Source organism: Periophthalmus magnuspinnatus, chromosome 6, assembly GCF_009829125.3.
Source record: "Periophthalmus magnuspinnatus isolate fPerMag1 chromosome 6, fPerMag1.2.pri, whole genome shotgun sequence".
Classification (NCBI taxonomy): domain Eukaryota; kingdom Metazoa; phylum Chordata; class Actinopteri; order Gobiiformes; family Gobiidae; genus Periophthalmus; species Periophthalmus magnuspinnatus.
This window is the reverse complement of record NC_047131.1, coordinates 26,063,397-26,076,334: the sequence shown is the minus strand read 5'-3', so window position 1 is coordinate 26,076,334 and position 12,938 is coordinate 26,063,397. Positions and strand designations below refer to the sequence as shown.

Below are 12,938 nucleotides of genomic sequence, written 5' to 3'. Positions count from 1 at the left end.
GCTACACAATAACAGACACTGCTGGTTGGTACAGTCCTAATAGCTGTCGCCCCGTGTCGTGCGTCAATCTGGCTGCGGACACATGAGCAGAGCCTCGGTCAGCTTCGTCCCTCTGCTGTGGCCTAAAGGTTATGATTAAACCAGGACGGTGCTTTCATATCCAACGAGAGAGAATGACTGCTCTAATCTGTGGACTTACTCTTGTCCGACAGTAAGTTTCAATAGCTCAACGCGTGTGTGCCATAAAACTTTGAAATGTCACGTTAAGACTGTAGGACCGACACATATGGGACAGGGCATTGGCTAAGCTTAGTCTAGTTTACAATTTATTTGCCATCAGGCGTACAAGAAGATGCCCACAAAGTTAAAAGTAAAAAAAACAAACAAAAAACATAAAAAACACAAAAACACAAAAATCTAAATATAAACCTAGAACGTACTTGCGTTCATTGACCACGAGGTGTCAGTATAGCTGTGTGTAGCCGAGCCCAATGTCCTTCATGCAGCCTCAAGTCTATTTTGATAGTCTGTGTGTTAAAGATGCACCATGTAACTGGACTGGAGATCTGTACAGAGGTGACCACAGTAAACATGCATGTTTTTCAAAGTTTTTCCAAGCAATTAAAACACCTGTAAATGGATAAATGCAAGACAGATGAGGTTAATACCATAGAGTGGAGCATTCCAGGCAATGCAATAACATCATCGAGTGTATCTTTAATAAGGTGCAGAATATTTTATTTCTTTTTAGAGAAATGACAGTAATGCATTATGTAAATATGGATATGAGAAGAAGAAGAAGAAGAAGAAGAAGAAGAAGAAGAAGCTCTCATCTCTATCTTAGATGTTAAACTGATGTTGTTGATGGAAAAACATGCACCTGGGATAATGGTTTTCACCCAACTGTACACTTGAGCGGTGGTTGCTTATATAGCATATTGTTAACACTTTACATTACACCACTGCATGGCTTAAAGGTCATTTAGGGAGACCTGAACTAAAATAAAGGACCTTTAATGTTGTTGTTTTGTGTTTTTTTTGTTTTGTTTATCTATAGGCCAACACATAAATCTAGGCAGCAGTTTCCAGTCCCTTGTTTTCCATTACAACTTCATTCTATGTCATATGTGCTGCGCCCCTCACAGGTTTTACTTTTGGCTATTGGCTAGTCCATGTTCAGACTAGCCCTGAGAAAACAAAATATGCCGCGAATAACAGATAAACCATAAGACAGGCTACTATCAAGATAGAAAAATTAACTCACCACTGCTTGAGTTCTTTTCCACCCTTCATTGTCAGGCCTAGGACTTCTACTTGAAAAGTTGGTGCTATTTCATGTGAAAGGGGCTGTCTATTCCTTTTGAGCATTGTTGTGTCAATTTTTTTAATTTACTTATTTGAAGAGTGTCTTCTTTGTGTTACGCTGTATAACCATATGCTCAGATAAATATAAATGATATAAATTAAACATTCTGCAGAGGACTCCTGCTTGGCCTCTGTGTCCTCAGATGGAACCCATCTCCTGCCCTGCTACTAGAGACTGGAGCAAACCTCATCCGTCTTGGAGAATAGATTGACACCTACTTCCAAACACAGTGGCCACACTTGAGCAGTACTGTCCCACATTTTCTGGTTGGGTTTTGTGGTGAACAAGGGAATGAGCAATCTACGACCCACACAGGTCATGTTCTTTTTAGATTTACGGCTGAATTAGTCCTGGCAAAATACTCCTTTGGGCCACCAGTCACCTCTTACACCTGGCTTCTTTGAGTATGTGTAGTCATGAAGATATCGGAGCGTTTGGTCTTGTCCCACCTCAGGTCTTTCACCTTCCTCCTCCTGGGCCCTCTGCAGTTCACCCACATAGCCAACAGGTTTGTAGGTGATGCCATAAACCTTGCCCTGCACTTGATCCTACAGCACATGGGCTCTGTGGGAACCCACTCTTGTTTGCGGACTTCAGCTCTGCTTTCAAAACCATCCTTCCTGCTCCATTCCAGGACAAGTTCTCTTTGCACAACATGCCCATGCCTGACAGAACGGTGACAATGCATGCCAAAGGAGACGCATGTCTCAGACACTCGAATCAGCACAGGACTCCACAGGACTGTGTACTTTCTCCCCTGGTCTTTTCCCTATACACTAACTGCTGTTCCTCCATAAGGCAGATCAAGTTTGCAGATGACACCACCCTCATTGGGCTCATCTCAGACAGCAATAATTTTGCTTACAGGAGGGAGATAGACCAGCTGGTGTCCTGGTGTAGTGGTAATAACCTGGAACTTAGTTCCAAGAAGACAGTAGAGATGATGATGGACTTCAGAAAAGTCACAGCCCCCGGCCCCCCTCACTCTGCCTGATACCACCAACACCACCATGGACTCCTACTGCTTCAGCTGCAGCATCATCACCTAGGACCTCAAGGGAGAGCCACCCATCAGCTCCCTCATCAAGAAGCCCCAGCAGGGAAGATATTTCCTGCAGCAGATGAGGAAAGTTAAGCTACCAGCCCCGATGATGGTGCAGTTCTACATGGCCATTACTGAGTCCATTCTCACCTCCTCCATTACGGTGTGACAACAGACAGGCACAGACACAGACTGCAGCAAATTGTGTGCTGTGCTAAGAAGGTGATCTACTGCAGCCTCCCATCTCTCCAGGACCTGTACGTCTCCAGGACTCGGGGGCAAGCAGATTGGATAACAGCTGACCCTTTTCACCCTGGACATAAACTATTTACCAGGAGAGAGGATGCAGATATGACAAGAACTAAGAACATTTTATTTATGTGACATTTTGTATTAAAGAGTGTGTATAGATGTAAAACAGCCCTTATAGCAAACACTATTTTTTTTCTTTTGCAGTGGAGAAACCAGCTTTAACAGAAAGGGTATTTTACAAGGTATGAGTAAGTATGTCTGTAAATAGTCTATGTGCTACTTCTTTAACAATAAAAAATGAATCTGTCTTTTCTGTATCCAGGTCAAGCGATAGACTCACCACTGTCTGATATTGGATTTAAACAGGCAGACGCTGCAGGGCTCTACCTTAAGGACAACAAGTTCAGCAATGTTTATGTGAGCGATATGTTACGAGCACGACAGGTATTTATTTATTTAATTTTGATTCAACAAACAGAAATTCACATGTAGTGATCTGATGTGAGGCTGATAGTGCTTTTATCTTTAATTTGTAACACCAGTCAGTTGGAGGGCTTTTAACAGGTCACTAATATGAAATAATCTTTGCTGGTTTATTTGCTATTAACTTCCATTTTAAATAACTCAACAATTTCCATTTTATTTTCAGACTGCAGAATCCATTTTGAAACACAACTGTAGCTGTTCAGCTTTGCAAATAATTTATGACTCTTTACTTAAAGAAAAGGTTTGGGATTTACATTATATAAAATGCATGTTGTTGTGTACAGTATATCACATTTTTTCTATACTTTGAACTTATATTACAGAGTTTTGGAATAGCAGAGGGACAACAAATGAAGGAAGTTAAAGAACTGGCCAAAGCAGCAGGTCAGTCTTTTCTAGACTTCACTCCTCCAGGGGGAGAGACTCAAGAACAGGTGAGTCCAGTTACATGACACAAATAAAGAGGTGAACACAGACTCATAACTTATATAAAAGTTATATTGTGAATGTTTGTCATTTTACGTGCCACCTCCACAAATGAATTCCAGTAAATAAACTAGAAATAAACACAATTAGATACATATGTGTAAAATCCCCATCTATAGTTGCAGTTTCATTGAGTACCAAATAGCAGTAGCGGCTTGTATAAACAGAGCATGATCCAACAGAGCTAGGTTGAGCAAGGAGTAAGTGTGATCAAGAATTCTTGAACATCTTTAATTCATTCCATAACAAAGCAGGTTTAATTGACCTTTTTTACTAAATTTTCTCCATTGAGACCAGAGACTGGAATAAACAGTATATGGTAATGACTAACCATGCATTGTAAAACAAATCCTCTTAATATACGTTTTTGTTTGTTCGTTCATTTACCTTTTGAAGAACCCATAATAATTTACTTGGTGTACATTTACTTGGTCACTAAAGCCTCAATCTTTTCATTCACCATCTATATAACAAGGTTGCTAGGTTCATAGTCACAGTCAGAGTCATGGCTTAAAAAGTCACTAGACTGGTCTTCTGTGTGGGGGTGTCAGAAGAATCTGTTCTATTTAAAGAGATTTCATCTTTGTCTTCATCCATTATTTTTTTTCTTTGATGTTAACTCACATCCCTCTATGTGACAATCCATTTTGTAAGTCATTATAATGACTGTAGGCAAAGTAAAGCTTGACGTTAAACAAAGGGCAAACTTATCACCTCAGTGCTTTGCTGCGAGTCTCACCAAAACAGTAAAGGAAATATGATGTGCACACTGCACAGCAGAAAAGAAGTCAGCTTTCGTGTGATTTTGAAAAAAAGGTTTCTTTGTTGCATATTTTATGTACACATATGTGTACAAACAATGCAACAAGAGAGGGTACGCTTACCTTTTTTCTATTGTTTAGGTTTACATTTTTAACTTTTGTTCAGGTCAAGGAGCGTTTCAAAACATTTTGGGAGAAACTGCTCCAGCAGATTGGGCACGAGCACTGGGATATGCAAGGAGGAAAGAGTGGCTCCTCTGTAGCGCCAAGACTCGCTCCTGTGGAGGGGAGGGCCGACGACGGGATTCAGGATGCCCCCGTCCATGTGCTTATTGTCACTCATGGAGCCTATATGCGTCAAGCTGTCAAGTATTTAATGGAAGAGTTAAATTGTTCCATTCCTCAGGTTTTGAACAAATCACATATGTTGTCTTTGAGTCCCAACACTGGCTTGTGTCGTTTTATAGTTTCCCTTGAGAAAGAGAAGGACTGGTTCAGACATACACAGATCCACTGTGTTTTCATGCACAGAGCAGATCATCTTCAGCTCTTACAGGAATGACTAAAACACAGTTAATACATGTGATAACAACATACACAAACCTATACTCTCAATATAGAGGGATAGCTCAAGTGTTTTGTTGTTGTGGGGCTTACTAAAAGTTTATGGCCATCACTTTGCACAATGTAGTTGTTCATTACAGTAAATAGGAACAGCGCTGTTAACTAATAAGTCTCAAAGTTTCTATATTTATCCTTCAAGTGTTTGGATTTGCAAAGGAGCAAAGGCTAAAATAGTTCCTGTGTTGACCTTTGGGAAATAAGTGACTGCCATTGTTGGGAATTAACACTTGGGTCAACAGAGAAAACTACATGACGTCGTGTGACGACACTGCATCACTCCAACAGCAATGATCATGACAAAGCAAAATGTTTGTTTTAGTTCTCTGCTTTGGTTTATTGGTAAATCATTCTAAATATCTCATAACCATTGGATATTTCTCAAATGCCTTGTGTCATAATAATTTCACAAATGACATAAATAAAAGTAATTGTATATTCCTATTGTATAGTGTTACATATCCTTGTATTGGTATGATGATGATAAAAACAGCTTGTCCTCAGACTTTTGTGTCGAGTCAGACTGGATTTTCATTTTATTTGTTTATACAAAATGTAGGACAATACAAATATATAAATAATAATTGAGCACAACAATAAATAAATACTACTTCTGCTGTGACTGTGTCCAGCACCTCACATATATCTGAATCATGAATGGAAAATATCTTAAGTTAAAATAAGCAGTGCAATTTTACAATTAATTAAACAAAATATTTTCTTAAGCAACAGATGTTTTTATGAATATACAAATCTGAGTCTCCAGATTCTTCATAGTGTTTTTGTGAGAGAGAAAGAGAGAGAGAGAGACAGAGAGAGAGAGAGCGAAAAAGAGAGAGAGAGCGGTCGCAAAGGTTGTCGGTGTAGAATGGCTGCCACGTCTCAAATCTCTTGTCAGCCTGGCCTAGGACAGCTGTGGCTAAACAAGTAGTCTGCCGCCACCAAGAGTGAATATTCACTATGGTGCAGTGCTTTGAGGAGCCTTTGAACCTTGTAAAGCACAAAATTGTAACTTTCAAAAATCATCATCAAACTTAATCTTTATCTGATAAATAAGTTAAGGATAGCAGGTCCTGGACCAAACCATTAGCACAAGCCTTAAATAAATGTTGCTTAGGTTATCTGTTTTTTAAACAACACATGGACAAAGTACTGTGATGTAACATTGGGGCAGATACAACCTGTTGAAAAAATCTCTTAAATAATGGTGATCCTTTCACGTGGTCACAGGTAACAGCAGCCAGTGCATTATCAGACGCTTGTGGGCTTGATTGTTCCTTTTCCCTATGGTTTCATTTAAACCCTCGGTATATCTGGCCCACTACTCACTTTAAATTTCAACCACTAATTTAGCATCTTGATCTCCAATATTGTTTTTTACAGGGCTCCCAGATCCATTAGTTTGGAGCACTTTGAGAGGGTCGTCACATGAGGTGATAGTCTCTTTGGACACTGCACCTGTCTGATCCCTGTTCAGGTTATCAGATTCCTTCTGGTTTCTGGCAGGATGGGTCTCGGATCGTAAAGGATCAGAAGGATTTACCTCCTCACTTCTCTTTTGTCTCGTTAAGCGCTCCAGGAGCCTGTATCGTATGTCTGTCATTTGTGAAGACTCTTGCATGGCCACGTTCAACTCAATTCCTTGCAACTTCAAGAGCCGGGCTGCTCTTGTGGAATAAAAGACATCATGTTTAATGGGCCAGTCCAGCCAAAGCCGCTGGTAAAGACAGTCCTCTGTGTCACTATGTTTCTGCAAAGAAGAGGGAGCCCAAGTACGAATGTTTAGAGAATTAATGCTAGATCATACATATTTCAATCTGTACAGATGAGGAAAAAAAACTCACTGAGTCAAATAGCTCTCCCTCTTGGTCCATGCACAGAAACCTTTTTCTTCTCAAATTAAATATTGACACAAAGTTGCTGGTATGTGTTTTTACTGGCAAAATAACTGTAGAATAAATGTAAATCAATATTTATTTAGAACATACAAGAAATGTATAAAATAATAGAATATATATATATTCTATTGTGTAAATGTTAAGCCTTACCTAAGAACTTAGGCCACTCTCTTCTCCTAGATTCCCACTGGCCTGTATGACGTGGTTGTGTCCACGCTGGATCGGTGAGGCTGGTCTGTGGGTCCAGATTGTGCTGCCAGGGTTTACTATCCACCATTATAGACACATGAACAACAATCAGGACGAAGCACAAGGAAGCCAGTGGCATGATCAGAGGGACACTGTGCTCTCTGTTCACAGCACTTTACTCAGACCGGTGTGTGGCGTGCCACTGGAGGAGGAGAAAGTCCAACCACTCTATTTAAATAGAGGGTCAATAAACTAGCTAACTCATTTACCAAATTGTAGTTAAGGATTCCTGTAAGCTGAAGAACCCCTTCATTATTACAGTATCTGACAGTACGCACAGATAGGTCTGATACATTTCCAAAACCAAGAACAGATTTATTTTCAATTTGGCTACAAGAATGAGTTCAAAAGAATCTGATTTAGAAACACACTTAACGGAAAGGAATAAGGAAGAGTAAGGTCAGTGGAAATATACAGTGATATTTTTGTCACATCGAAAGATGGAAGGTGGCCGTGCGCTGGTTTAGTGAGTACATATCATAGAATAAAATGTAGTTGTCATTTTTTTTGTGTAAACTAATCTTCAAAATATGAGCAGTATCTTCATTTACAGACTCTACTGCCATATCTGGACACAAGAGGGCGACATATGTGAGCGCAACTTAATCTATTGGTGAATATGTTATTGCCTTTAGCTCTGAGCTTGTTGAGCTGGAGTAGACTGCATTGAACAGCAAAAATACATTTTTTTTTTTTTTACAAAAAAGTCTTTTATTGTCTTTTCAGGAATACAGTTGACTGCTGTGCACAGCACATACGTACAAAAATAAAAGGAAAACCATTTGTAATATAATATTTTACTCACTCATATTTTTCAGAAATAAATGATTGGAGAAATCTGCTGTTTTAAAGTAATTTACAATCATTTCAATAATCGTAACTAAGGCAGAAGGTGAGGTATATGTTAAAAAAGAGGAAAGACTCTCCCCTCAGTGCAGGAATAGAAAACTGAAAACACAAAGGCTGCCGGAGCACAGTGGCACATACATACACATATAGTCCCCCCAAATGACCTATGTCCTGCTGACTGACTCTTTCGTACTGAGCAAGTTTGAGAATACTTTTAAAAGAATAGACTAAAGAGGAACTCTGCAGAAAACCATTATATTATTCACAATGTGAATGTGTTCTTCACATTTAGTTCTGCGTATTCTCAACTCAACTCTACAAGTCATTGTAAATATAACTGCTCAGGCCGCTACAGCCCAACATGACTGTAGCTTAATATTGCCTTTTATCGCACATCAGAATGTGTACTAAAGTATTTAAATTAAACTCCCCGAATAGTGCGATCAGTGGTATTACTAAAAATACAGTAGACTCAAAACAAAACAAAAAAAATCTAAATTTTAGTTATGAACATGCCATTAAAAGAAAATAGCTTTCTGAGTTCACAGTATTCAGTCTACCAGCCCAGTTTATTTGGAAGCATTTGATTGTTTTACATGGCCATTTGCTACATCTTAACCTGCACTCTCTTACAGCCTGTTGAAGACTTGTGTTTGTGCCTTTCTACAGAGGAGAGCACACTACAATAGCTTGCACAGGCAAAGCCCTGTTCCTTAGGCTCAAACTAAATTCACAAGATATTGCTCATTCTTAACATATAGGGAATAACTGCCTCTGGATGTGCAATGCTGGAAGCGGTATGGCACAGAAATGATTACAGTATTGTATGTTAGAGCCACCAAGAGGCTAAAACTACCTCTTTATGAATCCACCATGTAACTGTTGAACTGAGTGGCAGCAGGTTTAAACATAACACATATAACATGTTTACAAAGTGAAAGTGTATTTCATTGCACATTAGAGATGGACAGTAAAAACATTCAAAGAGGTGGACCTTGAAATGTGCCTGAATCACACACAAAAGCATACATCTCAGATCTAGTATTGAAACATGAATGGCACTTCACTTTAGCTTTGTTGAGCACCCTCGCAGTGTATCTATACCCATCCTCTCTATAACCATGCTCACTCTAGTATTCACCATCATTATCTTGCTTTGTCCCTGAATCAAGTATGCTATTAAAAACAAGCTGTATTAAAAACAGCCCATCTCTGTCTTCATTACCCGTTAAAATAAGATACACATACCCCACCAAGCAAAACTTACTTTGTGATCCAAATGGGCAAACTTACTTATTGATACAATGGTAGCAGTTGAGTTTTTATGTCATTACAACTGCCACACATAGATTACCAATAACCATCGAAATTCTGTAAAACAAATGGCCAACTCTATGTTTCCCAAAATATATTTCATCAATACTTTCAGAATCAAGCAACACTGGTGAAAGTAAAACCTAGGATTGTCAAAGCTCCCTTGCAAATAATAGGAGGAAACCGAATGATCAAACAAAGATTTCCATTTCATTAAGAGGCTCCACTGGGCCGTGTGCTACATAACGTCTCCAACACGGAACACATATTTAAGTTTTCTGATGGAGGGTCTGCCATTTGCCATTCTCCTCAAAAAGGCTACTTCTTTAGCTTTAATGTTCGACAGTATAGCAGTGTCTAATGTATCTATCACAATGGAGACAAGCAGGTGACGTCACCCGTCCAATTTACAGGTTAGCACTATGGAGAGGTGACCACGCTCACAGTAAGAATGCGAGTATTTTTAAGCAATAAAAACACCTGTAAATTAATTCATGTAAAACAGATAATTTTAACACCATACTATGGAACATTCTGGACAAAGCAATAACGGTGCCAAGGAAGCAGACACCCTGGCAAAAAACTTACATTGTGCATCTTTAACTATGGAAAGAAAATAAATAAACCTTTGTTCTGACCCTCCAAGAATTGGGCTGAAGTCTCAATGGTGTCAGTGGGAGACTAGTGATGTGCTTCATTCCTATTTCTGACTTGAGCACCACATTTCTCACATGCAAGGGTAGGGGGCCGCATATAGGAATTCAAGGCACCTCTACCTCACTAAAGCAAGAAAAAAACATCTCTGTGCATGTTTTGCTTGCCCTGACAGTGACAAAAACAATCAAATGATAAATAAGAACAATGATTGCAGTTACAGGCATTCTTTTACGAAATGTCATGCACACAGTTTTCTAGTATTGTCCTCATTTTTTTTTCTACAGTGCTTTGAGGTAATAAAAAATATCCATTCCATTTTCCATCAGTGCATTCCACTGACAGGGCAAACCAAGCTTTCGCCCATTAAAATTGTTAACTCAAGCTTCCTCATTCCCTTGTCTTACAAAAAATATGTTTAATTAAAAAGCAGCACCAAATGATATGTCTACATCCTCCAACTCAAAGTAAGTTACCGAAATATACAAATAAATTATTAAATATTTTAAGATATACTGATACTTCTTCTCTAGGAGTCCATATTGTGTTTATGTATGGTATTACCTGGGATATAATCCACATGTGCAAATAAGGTTGTTATTGCCAACTTTTGCTTGTCATATTCGCGGTAGGAAGTGCGTTACAGTCATGGCGGTGGTGGCCTTGTTGCCCCTCTTGACCCGGCCATGCTTGGTGAGAGCTATGTAGAAGCCTCTGTAAACTTGAGACTCGTAGGCATTGTAGTTGTTTGGGAGCAAGCTCTCCTTGAACTTGCACTCATCATGGAAGACTGTCTGAAAAAGACAGATGACCCATGCAAACTTTAAAAAAGGGAATAAATTTATATAAGCCATAGATTTCTGGCTTTTTAAAGTGCATTGTGATAAATCCAACCATTCTCTTATCAGATTATTGTGTCCTACTAAACCGTCTTTTAAATGAAACCTCAAGCAAAAGGTAAATTAAAGTAATGATAATAACATATGCATCTAACTAAACCAATAATCAAACTTTATTCAACCCAAAAAGTACAATAATAATAATAATTTACAATAAGCATAATCATTTATAAGAGTTAAAAACTATTTTAATTATTTCTAATGTATTACTCATCAAACATCATTCGTCTTGAGACTCAGGCACTATAGGTCACTTTTACGAAAGTAGCAGCAACCAGCTGGTCTGGCAGGAGTCCTGTCCTAAAATATGACGGGCAAAATGAAAAGGCGGATCATGCTGCAACTGCGTCCTACTTTTAGAACCCCATCAACTAACATAGTGCGTCAATAAATGAAATTCTGTTCATACCTACCGTTCCGTATAGCCTCCCGCGGCGGTTCATTGCGACAAACAGCCCACTCTTCACCCCATACAGGCTCACCACCCCTCTCTCCACCGTAGAGATTTCTATTAAACCTGACATAGAACAAAGAAAGAGCATAGATTGTGACAGTTTCCCGAGCGCCTGTATAGCTGCCATCAAAGCGTGTACTCTGCGTCTAGGGACAGAACCGTGCACAGTGCTGCGCAGTATTCCAGTCTTTTGTTCTACATCATTTTAATCAATTGTACACTTGCATCTATGCAAATGTGTCAGTTAGACTTATTAAGACAAATGCAATCATTACAAATGTGTAGAGGTCGCCCTCGCAACCATGCGTAAAAGCGTCCATGTATTATTTTTATGGTTGAGCTATAGGGAGAATGTGAGGTGGATACTTGATTTTAAAAGATTTGTCTTTACCGTGGGAGAAATCCAATGCCCCCCAGAGTCTGATGACAGGAGCATGCAAATTAATAGAGGGGGGAGACAGGCTGCTCATTCCAGACCCATGCGTATTGACTGCCTCTCCTTTATGTCTATTGCGTTAGATTGGCGGAGGAAGTAGAACTCACTGTACTGGTTTTCATTATGTACACCGTTTATCCTTCCGTCAGGGAGGATCTGAAGGTGAAACCCGATGCCCACGTTGCAATAGAGCCTCCGCACACGTTTGATGCCCAGCAAATAGTCACTCTCCCAGTTCAAGTCCGGCTTCTCCCCGGAGATACCCAACATAGAGCGGGAGAACAGGCTCTCCCAACGTTTCTCCAGTAAAGTTGCATTTGTTCTGCTGCTCGGTAAAGGGTACGCTGACACGACCCCCAGCAGTAAGCCCAGGAGAAGCACCGCGGTCAGCGTCCACTGCGGCGTGCCGGCCTCGCAGGACATACTGACGAGGAGCCTCTGCGCAACGGCCATCCGGTTTACCTTGCGGCCACGTGGTCCAAATTAATGACCCTAAAAATACCAGTCTTCTTGTTTTGCTTCCTTCGGCATGCTGGCTGAGGGATATTTTTGGAGCGCGGTGCAGGGCTTTGGGTATGAAACGCGCTCTCCAGCGCAGTGGAGGAGAGGCAGAGTTGGGGGTGATGGTGGTGGTGGTGGTGGTGATGGAGATGTTGGTGGTGGTGATTACCATGTTTTGCTGCTCCTCCGCGCGCGCCTCTCTCTCTCGCTCCTACTCTCTCCTCTCTCCTCCTCCTTTAGGCTCCTTTAGAATCCTAGTTAGTGGCGCTCACCAAAAGCCCCTTGAACCTGGCAATGGCTGTGGCATTCCACCTGGCATCGTGCTGTCTTCACGTTGGGGGTGGTGAGAGCTCAGTGTGGGCCACAAGTCAAAGGCTCAACAGTCTGCTGGCTATACTGGAGAATATTATTGGTAGCGTGCACGAGGCATAGGACATGATGTGGTATTAAGGCTGCTCCTAAATTGGGTCGGTGGTCATATGTCTGTCAGGCCGTTTCCTTATTTAGAAGGAAGGTGTAAAAACAGACCACTTGTCACCGGAGAGCAACGACAGAACCCTTGTGGTCCCACTTCTCTTCTTCTGATGTTGCGATCGAGAGCATTTACCGGTAGTCTAAGCATTTCATGGCTCAATTTTACAAGACAGCGCAGGGCCAGGACTATGGAAGA

The 12,938-nt window shown here is 40.4% G+C and overlaps 3 protein-coding genes across 4 annotated transcripts; 1 reads left to right on the top strand and 2 right to left on the bottom strand.

Moving 5' to 3' along the window:
• Positions 1-73: 73 nt before the first annotated feature.
• tigara (TP53 induced glycolysis regulatory phosphatase a) lies at positions 74-5,069 on the top strand. Of its 2 annotated transcripts, none has more exons than XM_055222718.1 (6): positions 74-211; positions 2,865-2,902; positions 2,983-3,077; positions 3,310-3,387; positions 3,470-3,580; positions 4,560-5,069. In XM_055222718.1, exons 1-6 carry the CDS (start codon positions 132-134, stop codon positions 4,953-4,955), a joined length of 798 nt encoding a protein of 265 aa, XP_055078693.1. In that variant the 5' UTR covers positions 74-131; the 3' UTR covers positions 4,956-5,069. The 2 variants fall into 2 exon arrangements, with proteins under 2 accessions (XP_055078693.1, XP_055078694.1); XM_055222719.1 differs by having other exon boundaries at positions 2,983-3,104.
• A 468-nt stretch (positions 5,070-5,537) lies between these two features.
• LOC117372283 (fibroblast growth factor 23-like) lies at positions 5,538-7,394 on the bottom strand. The gene is made up of 3 exons (XM_033968066.2): positions 7,063-7,394; positions 6,859-6,962; positions 5,538-6,764 (listed from the first exon to the last, which is right to left on the bottom strand). The coding sequence occupies exons 1-3, from the start codon at positions 7,238-7,240 to the stop codon at positions 6,345-6,347; spliced, it is 702 nt and encodes a 233-aa protein (XP_033823957.1). The 5' UTR covers positions 7,241-7,394; the 3' UTR covers positions 5,538-6,344.
• Positions 7,395-7,845: 451 nt separating this feature from the next.
• On the bottom strand, positions 7,846-12,692 carry LOC117372262 (fibroblast growth factor 4B-like). The gene is made up of 3 exons (XM_033968036.2): positions 11,875-12,692; positions 11,291-11,394; positions 7,846-10,772 (listed from the first exon to the last, which is right to left on the bottom strand). The coding sequence occupies exons 1-3, from the start codon at positions 12,218-12,220 to the stop codon at positions 10,596-10,598; spliced, it is 627 nt and encodes a 208-aa protein (XP_033823927.1). The 5' UTR covers positions 12,221-12,692; the 3' UTR covers positions 7,846-10,595.
• Between the last annotated feature and the right edge of the window lie 246 nt (positions 12,693-12,938).

Excerpts from the sequence above, each read along its gene's own strand:
- tigara (XM_055222719.1), top strand. The coding sequence starts at position 132 with ATGATTAAACCAGGACGGTGCTTTCATATCCAACGAGAGAGAATGACT. Across the intron at positions 212-2,864 it reads GGACTTACTCTTGTCCGACA|TGGAGAAACCAGCTTTAACA; the intron begins GTAAGTTTCAAT and ends TTTCTTTTGCAG. Across the intron at positions 3,388-3,469 it reads ACTCTTTACTTAAAGAAAAG|AGTTTTGGAATAGCAGAGGG; the intron begins GTTTGGGATTTA and ends CTTATATTACAG.
- LOC117372262 (XM_033968036.2), bottom strand. The coding sequence starts at position 12,220 with ATGGCCGTTGCGCAGAGGCTCCTCGTCAGTATGTCCTGCGAGGCCGGC. Across the intron at positions 11,395-11,874 it reads ACATAATGAAAACCAGTACA|GTTTAATAGAAATCTCTACG; the intron begins GTGAGTTCTACT and ends GTTCTATGTCAG. Across the intron at positions 10,773-11,290 it reads GCGGGAGGCTATACGGAACG|ACAGTCTTCCATGATGAGTG; the intron begins GTAGGTATGAAC and ends TGTCTTTTTCAG.
- LOC117372283 (XM_033968066.2), bottom strand. The coding sequence starts at position 7,240 with ATGCCACTGGCTTCCTTGTGCTTCGTCCTGATTGTTGTTCATGTGTCT. Across the intron at positions 6,963-7,062 it reads AGAGTGGCCTAAGTTCTTAG|TTATTTTGCCAGTAAAAACA; the intron begins GTAAGGCTTAAC and ends TTTATTCTACAG. Across the intron at positions 6,765-6,858 it reads AGGGAGAGCTATTTGACTCA|AAACATAGTGACACAGAGGA; the intron begins GTGAGTTTTTTT and ends TCTTCTTTGCAG.